The 18,713-nt window shown below is 39.4% G+C and overlaps 1 protein-coding gene across 1 annotated transcript in view; it reads right to left on the bottom strand.

Annotated features, from left to right (window-relative positions):
• Positions 1-15,254: 15,254 nt before the first annotated feature.
• The window catches only part of CDH13 (cadherin 13), a 583,915-nt gene continuing 580,456 nt past the window's right edge, over positions 15,255-18,713 (bottom strand). Inside the window, exons 15-16 of the mRNA XM_035902601.1 lie at positions 16,802-17,035; positions 15,255-15,493 (exon numbers count right to left, since the gene is read on the bottom strand). Coding sequence (XP_035758494.1) covers positions 15,255-15,493; positions 16,802-17,035 — 473 coding nt within the window. The remainder of the gene's footprint in view (positions 15,494-16,801; positions 17,036-18,713) is intronic.

Genomic DNA, 18,713 nt, shown 5'->3' with positions numbered 1-18,713 from the left:
TAAAAAGAAAATACAGTAGGTTTAGCCATGGTAGAATAGTTACATTTCATCTGTGCCCGGATCGTTCTGCTTTGTCCCTTGCACACACCAGATGAATATTTTATAAAAGCTAAACCTGTCGTATAACTCTTCTCTCTATATAAATATATATATATACATACACTCATACATATACAAATACTAACCCACAGACAAAATATTTTCTGAACAGTTGAATAGCAACAAGTCAACAGATAGAAAAAAATGGAGTCAATCTGTTTTCTGCTCCCCCAAGGTCCAGTTTAGATGTCATGGTCTTTTAACATTCAGAGAAAATTCGCAGAAACCTTGCGTCTTGCAAGAGGAATCCATTAATAATCGGAAGTTAGGGTAGAGGCTGTCAAACACCAATGTATAGTTGGACAGATTAAGTGAGGTTGCAAATTAAACTGAATCTGGAGCAACTGAGGCCTAGTAGTGAAGAACAGTAACTGTAAACTGCAATCTTCAGATCTGACGTTTTCTTTTTTCCCGTTGCCGTGGCAACTCGGTAGGACAGCTTCAAATGTCAGGAGTTCTTACAGACCTAAATGATGGGAAACGCATGCGATTATTACTACGCAGATCACAGTATCTTCTAACTTGTGGGGTTTTCCCCCAATCAAATTACTGATTGAGCGCATGCACATTTATCAGTAATTAAATATAAATTATCCAGGTTCAGAAGCAATTATTTGTGAAGACAGAAATCTCCAAGAGGAAACCCCAAGATGTCACCTGGGGCATTCAGAGACCTTTGTAGTGCAGTTCAGGAAGATGTAGTGCAGAGGTCCGAGCACAAATCTCGAGCCAGGACCTGATTCTCCCCATTTGACACCTTGATCATTTCTGTCAGCGCAAGAGCTCAAGCAAAATGCCAGTGAGCGCCTCCCTTGCATGCACGCCCACACGCTGACAAGCACCGAGCAAACAAACAATATCTTTTAAAAATGACACAATTATAGTGCCTTGTAGTTCGTGAATATACCAGGGAATAAAAGACCTGGCATATCATATTAATGTTGCTACAGAAATACAAATCTTATGTGGACTAACTCTTTTTTTTTTTTAAGACAAAATGAAGGTGGCACCACTTGAATAATTTTACCAATTCAGAAAAACAGGGATCAGGAGCAAATGTAACACTAGCTGTAGCTAACAGGTCACTTTTTCCTCCACTTTCACTTCACACTAGAAAATTGCAAACATCCAGCTTCACAATAAAAACACATACCAATAGTAAGAATAATATTTGCAAAACACATAGGTAAGTTTGGTCTGGCTCCTCTCAAACAAATTCAACTTCTGACTGTACAGCATTGGTTTACTGGTGGTACCAGTTTTGTTGTTAATTCTCTTCACAGTAGCTGGTATGGGGCTGTGTTTCGGATTTTTGCTGAAAACAGTGTTGATAACACAGGGATGTTTTTGTTACTGCTGAGCAAGGCTTACACAGAGCCAAGGCCTTCTCTGCTCCTCACCCCACCCCACCGGTGAGGACTGGGATGTTGGGAGTGATGGCGTTTGTCTTCCCAAGTCACCATTACGCCTGACGGAGCCCTGCTGTCCTGGGGATGGCTGAGCACCCGCCTGTCCGTGGGAAGCGGTGAGTGCATTCTTTATTTTGCTTTGCTTTCCCTATTAAACTGTCTTAGCTCAACCTGTGAGTTTTGTCACTTTTGCTCTTCTGATTCTCTCCCCCATCCCACTGGTGGGGAGTGAATGAACGGCTGCGTGAGGCTCAGCTGCCTCCCGGGGCTAAGCCACAACACTGCCTTGAAAGGATTCATGCTCTCTACCCTGGGAGGAGACAACTGCTGTATCAAAATACAAAAATACAAGCAAGCCAAACATACACATCAAAACTCACAAACACTCAGGAGATGTTTATCTAATATATATTGCGTTTGTACATTTAAATGATGCAATATCAATAGTTTAGTCACAACCCCAGGCACAAGCAGCACAAACAGTAACATAACGATCATTATTAGATGCTGGCTTGTGCTCTGTGCTCATTTTTAATTATCTGGTTTTTCGGGGGGGCAAATCAAGTTTAGTATAATTATTAAGGCTATAGATTTACTTTATCTGTTTGTTTCTTGTGTTATTTGAATTGACTTCAGTATTAAATCCTTCCATCTAGGGGCCTGTCCAGATGGGCTATGCAGCAAGGCAGGCATAACTGGACATCACGCAACAGCCTGTCCTTTCCCCCGCAGCACGACCCCAGCTCTGTTACACAAAGGTAAGTAAAGCAAATTAAGCAAGCATAAGAATCCATAGAGGGACTGATGGGTGGGACTCACTGAAGTGAAAAGCATCACTGAGACTTCCAAATAAGATAAAATCTGGAATTGCTTGGCATGTGGATTTTGAGAGTGCTGTTTAAAGAAAAGGTCTGGCCACAAAATTAGGATCCAGACTTACATATAGGAAATTTGTGATCATGACTGCCAAAGTCTGGATATATTTGGATTAGGGATTCCAGCTAGGACTAAATTCTCATAAACAGCTTGATCTCCTGACTAGTAAAAAGCAAGAGTTCAGGATGCTGGTCTCACAGAACAGATGAAAAATAACATTTCCAGACTGCAATGAAGCTTAGTATCATTAAAGGGCATTTGTTCAATCCTGACTTAAAGGAAATAACACTAGCTTTTGAATTGGCAAAGCTACTGTGAATCTTCAGGAGATGCCTGGAGGTCTTCCTGCTCAGGACAGCCGCTGGTATATGATGAACAAACAGCAGCTGTAGCGCTGAATTTCTGTACAATCTATAGGCTGAAACTTCACCAGAGGAATCTGACAGCACAAAATTTATAAATATCACACAAATTCAAGCATCTAGTGACTGCTTCACCAACAACTTATAAATAAGGGGCAATATATGTCGCGTCTCCCTGCTACCCCACCTGCCTCTGCAAGCACTGCCCCAGCTCTTCTCCCTCTCATCTCAAAGCTCTGCAGTCCCTGCCTACACTTTCCTCCCACTGAGATTGCTTCTCAGCTTCATCCTTTCTGACCTATTGGCTGCCTTCAACCCATTTAACCATATGCCTGATGCATCCCTTGGCTCCTGTGACTCCTCCTGTCATTTTACTGTGATTTCTCTAATCGCTTTTCCAGCATGTCCTTCTGTCTCATTCCCTCCATCCCAGGTTTCTGGGGAAACCTTTTCCCCCCCACACTTTTAATTTCTTCCCCTTCTCTGTGACACTGTTCATACACGTTCAGCAATCACTTCAGTGCTGACAGTTCAGAGATCTTACTCTCTTTACCTGCTTTTCCATTTAGACTAAAATGTCGACCTCTAGCTCTGATACCTTTTTGATGTTTAGCTGACAGCTCTGCACAGCTAAAACTGAGCTCTTAAATCTTTTCCCTAAAGCACTCCCTTCTAGTTCTTCCCTTGATTGCTCAGGACAACACTATCATCCTGCCTCTTACTCAAGCCTAAACCCAGAAACAAACTGGAGGAGGTTTTTGTCATTGAGTCTCCTTTCTAGGTCGGTGTAGTCGGGTTATGTCTTAATCCAGAAGATTCTTTTTCACACATTATCCCAAAGGGCTTTTTCTAGCCATTCAAACAGCTAAATCTCCTACCCAGGCTCTCTTCAGTTAGCAGGTTTGCAACATCTTTTCACAGCCCTTGACAAATTCAAGCTACTGTGCTCCTATCCTGATGGTCTTTTGCTGTACAGAGCATTTTCCTAGTCTGCTACTTTGACAAAACCTCTTTCGCTCTCTTTCATGGCCTCTTCCCTATTGCACACATTTTCCTGGATTATCCCTACATGACCTGTTTTCCCTCTCATTCGTAGCTCACGATGGCAGCTTTCATTGACGTGTTTCAAAGAAACCTGTCTGGGCTTTTTCCCAGGCTTTCCCATATAAAAGGAGGAGCTCCCTGCAAGCATTCGTAAAATGCTGTCTCCTTAATATCTGCTTTTGCTGACACATCTACAAAAATCTTGGCAATGGCAAAGGGTGCCAAGACTACTATGAATCCAGCTCAGCCCTTTCACCAGTCTTAACTGAAGTTGTGTTAAAAAAATTATCTTATTATTTCAAACATTGTTTGGAAGGACAGGATAGGATATACCCCTGCTCATTAATGATGACTTGACCCTTCTGTAAAGCTGGATTGCTAAAGGAATAGGTTTTGGCTTTTGAAGTCAGATTCAACACTTACTTAAATTATAGGCTATAAAATTTCAGTAGATAATCATCTTTGGTAGCTGCAGTAAGAATATTGGAGATCAAATCTGTCTTCGTTCTTTCTGTTGCACGTAAAGTTGATACAGAGTTGCTTATGTCCAGTAGAAATGTTAGTCTAACTTTTAGTTTCTGCAGTTAATATCAAAATTTGAGTTACAAATTTGCTTTCTAAAACTATTCTGATATAGTCATATGAGGTGTTATTGGACAAGCATTCTGGCCAGCAACTCCCTTAATACAAAATCCACAGAAATCAAGAACCACCACAGCATTGTGCAGAAGCCTCAATGATGAATGTAAACAGATCGACTGGAATCAACAGAACTGCTCTATTATAAATTCTTCAGGGATCTGATAAGCATCTGGTCCATATTTAAAACCTCTCCATTCTCCCAGCTGGATTTCCAATGGTCATTATTGTTTGCTGTATAGGAATTGTAGCTTTCTTCTTTACCTTTTTTTCTTTTTTTCCTTCTCATAAAGAAGGACCAAATGAAAGTTCCAGAAATACACACACACTGCCAGATTATTAGGGTCTACTTCATATTTGAGTCTCATCTCTGAAAAGTTAACCTAAAGATTACTGACTTACTTCCAGTGTTTATCCACTGCCTTCAGTGGGGCCGTGTTGATGGGGTTTTTTTTGGTGGTTTTCGATTTTTTTTTTTTTTCAGACCAATTCTTATGTATTATATATCATGCATGATTTAAAGTTTGCAGCTGGCAACAGCACATAAAAGATATTCATATTTAAGGAATACTGTGAGCATAAAATGTGCAAATAATGTGTGCAGGGAGCACGCATGCTGATCCATGCTAACTGTCTTTTTTAGGATCCTAATGCCCTGGTAAATCCATGCCTGGAAGGTTTGTATCTGTACACTAATGATCATTATGCCTCGTAATTATTTTATTTTCTTTGTATCAGCTGTTAGGAACAACACTGTCTCTATAGCTAGTCTCAGGACTCAAGAATTATTACACACCAGGTGTTGTTTTAAATGTGATTTCTGTCTACCTGCAAGAAGTAATTTGCTGCATACGGCTGCAGGCAGGAAAGCCACAAAGGCGGTGTGTGCATCGCTGTTCTTGCGTGGTCGCCCCCCACCTTTCCCTTAAGGTATCCGGGGAATGCGCAGGCAGCATAAAGCTAGCATAGCTATATATAACTTTTTTTTTTTCTCCAGAAATCACTCACACTGAAGTCTCTAATGTGATCTTCACCATTTTTATCTCACAGTTATCTGCTCTACCTCTTCAACACCCGAGAGCAACATTCAGCTACGTTCCTTTTAAGATAATAGTCAAATAGTGAGATAACAGTGAAACAGGCAGGGTTATTTTTATGTGCTTGCTGTCTGGATTATTACTATTATGGTTAATGGGTCTCAGATAAGAAAGCACAGCTTGTTATCATAAACAGATTGTGTCTGTTGGCATTAGTACTTTGGCATTGGAAGATGATGTTTGCTTTTGCTGGTCAAGAAAACTGACAAACATTGTAGATGTTTAGCTGGATCTAATGTGCTAATGGTATGGAGCGTAATAATGCTATAGGAATATAGGTCTAAGTATGCAGTTTAGGGTAGGGAGATTCATGAGGTAGAAACTTAAATGGAACAAAACCCCCTTTCTACTCCCACTAAAGTTTGTTGATGTTGATTGTATTTGGAAGGTCAAGAGTTGATGTTGGTGGCAAACTCCACAGGACAATCTGAATTGTCGCCTAGTCAAGGGGTTTTGGGTGCTGAATGGGTTCAGAAAAGGAGCAAGCCACATAATACAGACTAAGTGTTTGTAATATTGACTTCTGCAATGGCTACAGCTACCTGCCTATTTCACAGAGGGCTAATTTAAGGTTTATTCCTTACTGTGAGCCACATGGTAGGAGAAAACAGAAAAAATGCACCTAACCCTTTAAGACAAAGATTTCGTTATGTCCCATCCTAGGAAAAAGGCAACTGGTTGCATGTAACCTCATCCACTGCCGTTCAGGTTGCCAAGAGCTCATATTCCAGCAGAACCTTTCTAATCAGCCAATAAACAATCTTGTTTGCAAAATGACTTCTGATCTTGGAAAATTCCTTGGCATTTCTCAGGCACTCCAGCTTTTGCTGTTGCAGCCTTAGCTTTCTCTGAACATATTTACATATTAGTGACTCAATTCCCTGCTTATTTGAAAGAAATGGGTCTAAACAGAGTAATTCAAAGCCTTTGAAAGATGTGTTCCTTATGAGACTGAACTCACTCCCCATTACACAGACTATGCTTCCTACATGGCAGTTAAAACCTCATAAAAATTAAAGGCATTTAAGCTTCATGCTGACCCTCTGTACAGGAATGAACTTTACCCAAGATGTGTTCATCCTCTAATTCCCATTTAACATAGAGAACAGTTAACACAGCTGGAGTCTGGAGTTCAGCTCACGCATGCTCCATTTCTTTCACTTGCCCTCTCATGAGAAATATTACATTAATCTTTGCATAATTAGAATTCTACATTATATCATGGGCTTTATTTTATTGAAACTTCAGTAATGGTAAAGAGGTAATGCAAAAATGGTAGAAGAGATCAGAAGCATGTTTCTGATCAGGCAGCTAATCAACATCCAGGTATTTCTTTCCTGGATTTAACATCTATAAAAGGACATTAATTAGATACACAGTTATTAGTTTAGCCTTCATGTAGAATTTACTTAGAAAAACAGAAATGGTTTTCATGTACATCACTGGTTGATTTGCCATAGGTAGTTTTCAACGCCAGAAGTGTCACAGTGTTTGCGCCATATGCCTATAAATTATAATATTTTGCACTAAATAATCCTTGAATAGCTATGCTCTTCTGTGACCTCTTCAGTGGTCCAAAGCACTGTCTAGGCTTTGCTGCAGGGGTCAAAATCTAGTGGTCACTGGTTTTGACTACCCTGGTATTGTGTTCTCAAAGAAAGACAGAAATCTTTTCACCCCAAATCTCACTGGATTTGAAAGACCGGAGCAGCTATCCCCAGGCAGATACCATGTGTCCTCACCCCTGCAATTAAGAAATTCAGTTTTAGTATCAGGAAGAGCAGTAGGTATGCTTGTGACTAAAGCAAATTAGTGATTCCACTGAACAGTAATGTGGAAAAGTTTATGAGAGAGAAGTAAATGAGTTTATCCTGAAAATTTGCAGTTTATAACATCATATGTAATTTGTTTCCCATTTATGTGAAGAAATGATTTCAAAGTTCTTAATGATAGGAAAACCACAGTATGCATTAGTACTGTGTTTGTGAAATGAGTGTCTCATAATTCTACTCAAAGCTCCAGTAGGCTCTCATATATCAATGTCAATATTTAACCTCAGGAGCTAAAATGCCGGCATGTGCTATGCAACTGGCCAAAATTGGCAAGACAGTGAAAAAAGATGCCAATCTAAACTAATCAGCTTTCAGGGGGGAATAAGTTGCTCAGGCTGAAGTAATTTTCAAAGGGTATCTGTTTGACACCAGCAGATGATATGTCCAAGAGCGTCTCTCGCACTGCTAAATTATTTAGTATAAGACTCTACTGGCAGATCTGAAACAGTGCTGGTTTACGCCAAAGCGCAATGACTCTCCTGACTTCTGGCAAGGGCCTTGCTCTCTGTGGAATCCTGGTCCCTGCTTCACCTCTTCCTCACCATGTACCCCCATACACTCACTTTGTGATGGGCTGTTCTTACCAAATGCAAAATGTCTGTGCACATAAGAAGCACCAGCTGAGAGAAAAGTCCCTCAGCTCAACTCACAGACTAGCCATGTTTGCTTAGAAATTGAGAGACGCGTCCAGTGCAGTGCTACGTTTATCTAATAAAGCCTCTTCTAATAAAATCCCTGTTCCCTAGGGATGTGAAGTATCTTACTGGGGGGGGTTTCTAGGGTAAAGCAGCTAAGACGTCCTAGATTAGATTATTTTTTTTAATTGATATGAATTTAGCTGGATATTTTGTCAAAGCAATGTCACCTTCCTTTGACCAACAGCAAATAAATGCTTCTTTTCCAGTTCTTTCAAAACAAAACAATTGCAGAGGTGCCTGCCTGCAGTCTGGAAGTATATTTTCTCATGCTCTAATCTGATAAATTCAGCTGAACAGTTGAAAATATCCAGCAAGTAAAATGAGTAAGTACAGTTTTGAAATAGTAGCACTGAGCAAGTTGCTATTGAATAGCAAGCTGTGTGCACGGAGAGCACAGTTTGAGGCGTTTGGATGTTATAGAGTGGGAAATATCCAAGGACAGAGCCAGTTAAAAGAAACAAAAATCTCATGGTGTATAGTGGCCCTTAATGACAGAAAAAGTATTTGAACTGGTCATTTATTCAGTTCTCGTTTTTAGTCCTGGTCCACTCCAGGACAATTCAGATGATAACTATCTGAGGTTATATATTTCTGTGACTTTAAGAGGTGGTTCAGAAAAGAAATACAAAATATTATATATCAACAATGAATGTTGAGAAAATGAAAACATAAAATGTTCATTTGAATTCACAACACTGAATGGTCTATCAAACCAATCTCTTTAAATTTCATGTCTACAGAATGACCATCAGGAACAATATTACAGCTCTTAGGGAAGGAGCTGTATTTGCTAGTAACATTTTTCTCCTTTGCATTCCAAACACGCATCTTCTAAACTGTCTTATTGCTTCATGTCTATACTTCTGGAACATGTTTGGATGGTTTAAAAATGTGCGTAAAATGCCATTTCCCACCTAACTGACTCAATAAAATGTAATGTCATTAAGTACATTTTAAATATGCCGATGCACAATTGGAAGGTATTTCTATTTGTTATGTCTATATGGCTAAGTATATAAACATCCTGTCTCCAGTTATGTACATACATATGGACTTCTGTGCCGTTTCAGGCCCCATTAACTTTAGGTGGGCTCCCAAAGCCACAACAAATTGCAGGACTGAGTACACCTGCAGAGAAACCAGAAGAGTGGACACAGAGGTCTGTGTTAAAAGTGAGATTCAAATCAAGACTGTCTCTGTTTGCATGCAATCCCTTGACCCCCAAACCATCCTTTCCTTGCTAGAGTCTAATCAACCAGAACCTTTGAGGAGACAAATAACAATGGTATTTTTCTCATACACGCATTTGAGAATGATTCATTATTCACTGCTAATTTAGCAGTAACAATAATAATGTCAATACGGACAAAAGCATCTGTAACAAGGATGGTAGGTATTAGAGCAATAGTGCATATTGCTGCTGTTGTTACTGGTTTTAGAAAGTGAGATTTATATCACTGGAACACACTAAATATCAGTAATTTCCAATGACTTGGGTAGCATCATTTAGCTGCTACTTAAAGTACCCACATGGTTTGTGCTCTAATGCAAGAACATAACTTAGAATAGTGCAAAAAACTAAACCAAACCAAGAAAACCAATGAACCAGCTTTTACAGCAAACCACTCCCCCCATCTTGGTAGTTTTAGAAATTCTAGCCAATACAAGGATATTATATTTCAGTAAATAGTAGTTGAGCCCTGAAAAAAATATACTACCTAATTGTCTAAATCTAAGCCAGGTAACTCCCAATAAAGGCTGAAAACTGTGAATCCATGGATAACAAATCTGCACTTGTAATGGAAAGAGCAATGACCGTAAAGGTCTTTTCCATTTGAAACCTGCTATGATTTGTCTTAGTCTTATGCCATTCAAGAATGCATTGCCTCAGCCTTCAGACATTTGATGTTCCTGCACGAATAACATAGGATATACAAGAGACACAGATGCTTCTGGTTGCTTTGAAAAAATGAACTAGGTGAAAGAACACTGCGGTTTTAACTCTGGCTGTCTACGTTCAGGTAAATTAAAATCCACCAGTTTAAAATAATTTGAATTTTTGTAATGGTTTAGTACCAAATACATAATTTGCAACAACAACAACGAAAAAGACATTTTGTCTATTGACCCTGTAGCTGTATTTCTCGAATCAGAAAAACATTATGGTGGGGGATAGTGGGCATTAAAGCAGGAAAAGTTAGAGGAAATTAATAGGAAGTTAAACCCAGGGGTATCTCTAAGGCTTCTTTGCAATCACACTACAGACATCTGTGCGAGTCTCTGTTTTTCAACACACCTGAGGCCTTTCACCTTCAGTTTAACAAATTAATTTCAATGTAGAGACCTCCAGCATATTTAATTTCATCATAGCGGTATTTTCCCTCCCTCCCTCTCACCTTACTTTCTGTTCATAATAATGGAATACTTCACTTACTTATTCAAGCTCAAGTCAACTTACAACTTGGTAGTCCACTGGTTAGGTTAACAAACAAAAATTTCTTATCAAAGCTTGACAGTCAACCAAGATTTTTTTTTTTTTTTTTCCAAAATGAAGTGTTTAAAGCCCAGTCTTTTTCTAATAAGGAAATTTAAGTAAAATATTACTGCTAGTGTGACTGACCTACTAATGGAATTGCTCTGAATTCTGCTTGTTCAGGACATGACTATTGTGCCTTTCGTTCTTATTTTAGTCCCTTAATTCAACACATTTGAATCTAACTTGGTCTTTTATGTTGGTAGAATATAAAAGGAAATATGAAATGCAATTATCATTCCATGATTATGCAATTAAGTGAAATAATTATTGTAAAATCAAAAGTCCAGAATTCAAATGCCCCTTTAAATAATAATAATATAAGTAATTTGTAAGTAAGTGATATAAAGCCTCGTTCTGCCAGTTAGAGTGGTTCTTCCTAATTCTCCCATAGGGCCTGGGGCAGTTTTTGTTGCTGAGTTCATTATGACAACATAAGCAAATTTGGTTTTATCTTGATCTTTTACTTTTTTAGCTTGTTTTGTTTTCTTAGTCACCTGTAACTTACCTACTTAAGTTCCAAAAGTTCTCTGATCTATGCCTTTGATTTGGTTTGTTCTGACCAAGTTCCTTATGGAAACTTACTCTGCCAGTGGACAAAAACCAGCTTTACCAATATATCTTGAGAAGAGATTGCTGTTAAATGATTGTTAAACATATATTTACAGTCATTTGTTGTGAAACTGATGATTCTTAAGCAAAATTTTCAAGGACAGCTATTTTCCCTTCTAGGTATTGGTCAAGCAATACCTAAATGAAATATCAGCTACCAATTTGTAGGTTGCAATAAGGGGCACATTTTCCCCCTCTCTCTCCGTCCCTCATCCTTATGGAATGTTGTAGATATTCTCTTACTAAAAATGTTCAGGAGCCTTCCAGCGGGAACTTATTTATAATTCTAGTGTTGTTGAGTCACCAATTTGTAGGTTGCAATAAGGGGCACATTTTTCCCCTCTCTCTCCGTCCCTCATCCTTATGGAACGTTGTAGATGATACTCTCTTACTAAAAATATTCAGGAGCCTTCCAGTGGGAACTTATTTATAATTCTAGTGTTGTTGAGTGCATCACTTTGATGACATTCATTCTGAACAGGGGTATTTTAGCTGCATCAGTTGAAAACATGAGATGACTGAGACGACAGAGCAGTAAGGGACAACATGGACAATCTCAGAGCCAGCACCAGACATGCTGCATAACACGCTTTCTCCCACTTTTTCTCTTCCTCAAGTAGTCCTCCCTGCCTAGGAACACAGATCTATTTTTTGATCTGTTCTTTTTCCTCAATCTGAATTACTAAATTCTAAATTACATCTGAATATTTTGGTCCTGTCTTATCTCCAGTAGTGGTTAGGAAAAGCAAATAGAGGACAAGATGCCGCTACACTAGGTCTCATCTTAAGCATGGTATCTGCATTAATAACAGGTAAGATTTAATAATCTTTCCAATATTTGTTAACATTAACTATTATAAACTTTGGAAAGTCCTCTACCCATCCACTGTACATCTCTCCAGCTTGACTTCAGCAATTCCCAGTGGTAATAAGTGAGGTTAAGTATAAAATATGCAAAGATGCTCCTTTTTTTTCAATTGAAACAGTATTCAACATCTTTTAATTCCACTGAGCACCTTACTGTTTGTTGTGGAAAACCAGCAATCTGCCTGTATACTTCAGCACCTTATATTTTCTATTTCTGGCTGACAAGAAATCCTAATTTTTTCTTGTTCCAACCTTTCCCAGGGCTTTCTGGCAACTCTGCAGTCTGTATCCCGTCATCCCCCAATATACGGAACCCAGCAGGGCAGCTGCAGAACAGGCGAAGCTGCTGCTTTTTGCATGCATTACAGTTTTAATCAGGCTCTTCAGTTCTATGCTCAGATACTTCAGAAATCTACCACATATGACTTCTTCCGTGATTTACAAAGGAGGCACATATTCTAAGTATAGATAATAATTGCACAATTTAAATGATAATACCAAGATATTTTGTATGGGGAAGAGATTCATGCAGGGCATTTTTACCGCGAACAGCTCTTTCAGAGGGCTATCTATCGTCACACCAGATGTCAAATACAAAAAGAAATACTTTGGCATGAATAACAAAGTTCATTTGACTGAAGGATTTACCTCCTAGGAACAAGAGCCTCATAAAACATAAACACTGGGAGCAAAGTGAGCCACGTAAGGGCTTTTGCAAAAATTAAACCCATAACTTGCCACTAAAAATGGGATATTTCATCTGTTCAATAAGCACTAAAGTTCTCTTTGTTTCTATGGCATCGTAATCTTTGATTACCCTGATAAATATTTGGACTATACAAAACATTGCAATGGAACTAATCGCAGTTATAAAAAAAACTATGTGTGAAAATGAATTGGGAATGCAATGATACCAGCACATTTTAGAGAAGTTCAAATACGGAACCACATTATTTTAACTGGCTCCCGGCCTCATTCTTTTACGTCTCCATGTAGTCATTTACACCTGAGGAAAACAGTTATGGACACTGTTATGCGTGCTGGCTTTGCACAAGCATGGTTAGGTAGCTGTACGGGACATGGAATACCACCCTCGCTCAGTGTGCCTGGCTGAACCCAAACCACACAACTGAATAGCGGCAAATCTTAGCAAAACAATGTGGTCCTGTGCTGAGGATTAGGTGTCTCTGTGCTGAAGCCTATTTGTGGAATTTGCTCTCCCCTCACAACAAAAGTGGGACCCAAGAGGGAGTCCTTCCTTCCCCTTCCCTTCAACTCACCTGCTATTTCCCTTTGTTTTGATTTTATTGCTCAGGCAACAGACCGGAACATCACACTGCTGGCAGATTCTGTGCATAATCTTACTCCACGCTTTGTTTAAAATTACAACTCTCTCCATATTTGTTACGCTACTCTGAACGGCGTCAGGTCGCAGAACAGCTCTAAGCATGGCTGTATTGTTTCACAGTATATGGACTATTCCATACTACTTATTCTTTGACAGTAGGAGAGGGAATCCCTCTGTCATTCAGAGCACCATGCACCATTCAGATGCCAGGTGCCTATATTCTGCCCACAGCTGAGCTGGAGAAGATCTGTAGTCAAGAAGAGCAACTCAAGAAGAGCTTTCCAAAAACCCACAATTGCTTTTTATAATTCAGCGTGAGGAAAACGATCAGACTTCTTTGAGAGTTAGAAAAAAGCAACACTATTACTTTCAAAAGCATAAAGCTTTTCTCTACCTCATGGTATTCTGGGCAGGTGCATTAATGTAAATAAGGTTCAAGTGCAAATCATGACAGATAAGATAGTAATTCCAGTGGTGAAAGTCATGCCTAGTATAGAACCAGCAACATTTATGAAGTGGTAACAAGAATATATTTGAATCAATGGGCTGCATATTTATATCACTGATGCGATAGTGTCACGTACTGTCAAATATTTTTAACATATTACTTCTAACGGCTGAAGTCTGCGTTTGGTTCCAGCAGACTAAACCCAGAATAACTGAACCAAAGCCAATGGAGATACTTCAGACGTCATTGATTGGAACAAAGAACGTGAATTTGCACTTAGCATTTATATAGTCCTTTTCATCTTCAAAGAGCATCACAAACATTAGCCAGTTCTAATTCTCTCACAATGACCTTCATGCTAACCTTTTGGGATAAAAGTAATATACTAGAAGAAAAAAACCGACAAGATGTGTAATCAAGCATACACAAGCCTCAGATGTGTAAACTATCTCTGCCTTGACCTCTATCTCTGCCTCATGGTAGATTTTATCTCTTCAAGAATATAAGGCCTTTCACCATGGCTCCGGTATTAATTCACCATACAATGTATTCTACTAACATAAGAGGATGGTAATAATCCTTGACTAACAGATTTACTACCATAGTTATAGCAGCTATTCCTTTTTTAACAGATAAGGAACCCAAAATAATGCTGCATCAAAAAACTTGCTGGAAGCTGTCACAGGACAAGCCAGGGACACATCTAGGTTAGACATTGGGATTCCGTGGTTTTGAATTCCTACTCTTCATTCATTCTGGGATTTTTTTTTTTTTACTCCTTCCAATTAAAATTAGGATTTTTTAAGTCTCTTTTAGAAAGCTTTTTCAGAAGCAGCAGAAGCTTCCTTTACGTATCAGTTCTTTCTGCCCTCCAACCCAGACTTGCAATTTGATTATCAATTCTGGGTGGCTCTAAGCCCAGAATCTCAAATAAGTTCCTCATGTTCCAGTTGCTTGCGCACTTTATACAGAGGAATAGATTGAAGCAGACAGTACTCATTTTCATGGTGACCCAGAACAGCTATTGTTACAAGAACACCTTTAATCTCCTGTTTCTGTTTTTGAATTGAATTCAAGTGGGGAGAGATGAAAGAAAGCGTCTCACAAATCTGCTGCTACAGCTGGTACTTCTTAGTTTATCATATGCTAGCTCTAATTCTCTTTGATTCTTCTTAAAATTATTGCTTCTATTTCTTAATTTGACAACCAGGCATTCGTTGCTATTTTTTGACTATGAAAAACCCCTCCCCTCCCTCTTTCTTATAGCTACTTCCTCAGGAAAAAAACCCTAAACTTACTGCATTATGATATCAATGTACGAATTTAACTTCCCCCTTGGTAGGTTTTCTTATGCGGCATACAAATGAGCAGCTAAATAACACATCATTACTTACAGTTGAAGAAAAGACTTACAAAATAAACTGACGAGTGAAAGAAGGATGAGGGTCATGCTGATATGAAGGGCATCAGTTGCACTGCAGTCCATTTTGGATTTCTTGCAGGAACACACTTGTAATTTCAGTTCTGTGTTGTTAGTCAGAGGCGGTTTTCCGGAATCTGTCACTGAGATTGGGATGTTGTAATTGGCCTTTTTCAGGTTTTGAAGCAGGATGACCTGGGCATGAGTATCTGCAAAGGATAAGGTGAGAATTAGCCAAATAGCAGGTGTCTGGAAGGGAAGAGGAGTCTGCAAACAATATCATACCTGCCACAGTTACTCATGGAAATTAAGAAGAAAAGAAGAACATTCTAAGGAAAAGATTAAAGAACTGAATTGGAGGTAAAAAGAGGCAGTACAGAAATTCTTTCATGGGCTGAGAGCTAATTGCAAACTTATTCAAAACCCCACCAAAAGAAAGACTCTTAAGAGCCCCTTTTGTTTAAATACATTATTTGGTTTGCAAATTCTTGGCAGAATTTGCCTGTGGAAACTAAGACGCTAATGAAATGCTGAGATGTGCCATCCCCACAGCCACACAAGAGGGAAGAATATCTCTATTTGCCAAAGGATAAAAGCCCTTCTTGCAAGGAAGTACAGGCAAAGCTGCCTAACTGCTTCCCCAGTTTGACTGAGAAAGCGGTGAAGGGAAGTAATGCCCCTGCAAATCCACCGATCGCTCCACCAGAGCAACAGAGGGTCACGGGAGCTATGGGCACCCAGGTGAGTGTGCTAGTTCCTTTAGGGGGTGTCACAGAGGGGGGCTCGATGTTTGGAGAACAGCAAAGAAAATGACTCCTCCACTTTGTCCTGCAGGCAAGTACAGACATCGCATCCATCTTTAGTTTTTTCTAAGAAGAATAGGAAATCAAGTGCTAAAAGATTCATAGTGACAGAGATAAATAATACCTGCTAGAAAACAGATAGATATAATCTACATTAAAAAGGTATGTAGTACTTTGTGCCCACAATTTGCCATATGAACCTTCAGTTGCATAGCATGTGCTTGGATCCTTTTACCAATAATGTGTGGCCCCAGTGCAATTGGGTATTTTATTTGTGGAGAGTTCAAATACTTAAAATCAGGAAGTATTTCAAGTACATTGCTAAAGCCCATGCAAAAGTTTCATGCTGTCCTACAGCAAAGCCTTGTGCATCTCACGTAAACAAATTCCATGCCACGAAATATGGTAATCTTTACAAAACTAGACGTCATTAGTAGCCTTTCTTTAATGCAAAGCTAAAAGAGAGAAGTGTGGTCAACGTAATAAAAGGAGGAAAGAAGTTCTGATTCCAGAGAAATACAGACAGTTAGTATGTCCCACCAGGCAACTGGTCCGAGCAAAACCAGCACAGTGTAAAGCAGCAGCCATGGGTCCATCCTGCAAGACTTTCATGCACAACTGCTCCTGAATTCACATAACGGGCAGCCTCAGGGCAAGTATACTGGGATGCAGAGGTGGGAGGGCTAAATGCATATGAAAAAAAAGTAGACTTACTGTTAATCTTGGTGATTTTCCACAATTTTTCTGGGCCAGATTGCTTACTCAGTTCAAATTTGAATGGATCTGTGTTGGGATGAAGGTCTTTGTCTGATGCTCCTAGTACCACTACCTTGAGATCTTTTGTTTCATCACAAACTTTTGCCAGTGTTGGATAAAGGGATGGGACATTGTCATTGACATCCTCCAAGGTGATGTGTAAAGTTCCTGTACCTGTAGCGGGAGGGTTACCTATATGAAAAAACAAACACAGGTTTATTAAATCATACTTCCATAATCGCTTGCTCTTACTTATACCTGCATGCTTGCAAAGGGAAATAATTGTTATAGTTCTTACCTCTGTTATATGAAAATTATTGCTTTAAAAAACTGATGAGTCACTATTGTAAATTCATGGCTGTGTTTTCAGAATGCAGCCTGTCTGATTCTCTAGAGTATGGATAATTATTCTAAGGAAATCTCTGGGAGAGGAATATTTTGAAGTTACAATGAGATTAGGGCATGAATAGGTATCTGGAAAAGAATCTGTTCATAAACACGCACTGAGAGAAACACGGTAGGGGACATCCCCTAGGCAAACAGCACAGTATTAAAAGAATCAAGAACAAGACGAGTAAGGGGAAAAATGATAGCAGAGAGGAATCAATTTGTGTGGTGGGTGCCCATAAACAGAACAGGACCAGACCATACCCCAACAGCCCCTAGGGCCACGTTTAGTTATGTCAGCAGAAGTGAAACCTGTCAATATGCAACTCTGGAAAATGAGATCTTTTATTTACCCAGAGCCACCCTGTGCTAGCAGCGGAGTTTCAAGCTTTCTCAAATTATTTGCCAGCCTGCCTCAGCCCTGACCTGAAAGAAACAGCTTCAGAGGTGAGGATGTTGTTTATTCACCACGGTACTGCTACAAGCCTTTGCGCCAAGGCTGTGACTGACAAACCAGCCCTGGTGTCTGTAACGGAGACGTCTGCCCACCGGGAGCCGGGCTGAGACTAGCACCTCATTTCACAGGGGTCAGGGAGGAGCTGACAAGCGGTAATAACTTTCAGTCACTACACATGTGCCATGGCTGAGCCAGTCACCTACTGCTTTCAGCCTAAAGCTCAGTATCTTATTACAGATCCCTTTGCCATCCCACTTTAACCGATTTCAAAGTTTTCTAAACGCACGCTACTTCCTTCATTGTATACCACACTTAATGTTTTCTCATTTGAAATGCTGCACTTCTGGGTTTTTTTGTGTTACTCGTTTTTCTGGTGTAGTACAAAAGATCTATGCTCTCTGCACTTCTTAGCCGTAAACCTTTAGCAGGTAGGAGGGATTCAGGAGGTTGCACTTAACCTGTAAAGCAGCAGTGTAATGTGTCATGGTAGTTCCAAGTTTAGCACTGAAAGAAGTACACTTTAGCATAATTGCCCTGCCTATAGCAGCCCAATAAACTACGGAATTATTGCTACACTGCGAGAGCATCCTAAAGGGAGAAGTAAATACCCTGTGGTCTGGATCTGATAAACTACTAACTGCAGCAGAATGCAATTAGTCCTTTCAATAACAAATGTTACTAATGGTGACACTTCATCCATTTCATGCACACAAATGCATAACAAAGGCAGAATTTTCATAGTTCTTTAGCTTTCTCCCCTCCTCATCTTGCACTTTGTCATCAGAAAGGTTAGGGTTGAGTTCTTTTTAATGAAAAAGAAATTATTTTTCACTTTTTATTGGACTAATTGAATTTGCAGAAAGACTCCAATACATTTTTTGTTCTTGATATATTATTAAGTAAAGTCATACAGCAGAATGGATGAAAAGACATTTGAGTATTTGAAATATGATCATAAAAGCCAGCCTTTCATGCACTTAATTAAACTGCTGTCTTTAATTTTGAATGCATTATTTCCACACTGGA

Source organism: Egretta garzetta, unplaced genomic scaffold (genome assembly GCF_000687185.1).
Source record: "Egretta garzetta isolate BGI_Z169 unplaced genomic scaffold, ASM68718v1 scaffold39, whole genome shotgun sequence".
NCBI lineage: Eukaryota > Metazoa > Chordata > Aves > Pelecaniformes > Ardeidae > Egretta > Egretta garzetta.
Note: the sequence above shows the minus strand (reverse complement) of the source record. Positions and strands in the feature narration are given on the sequence as shown.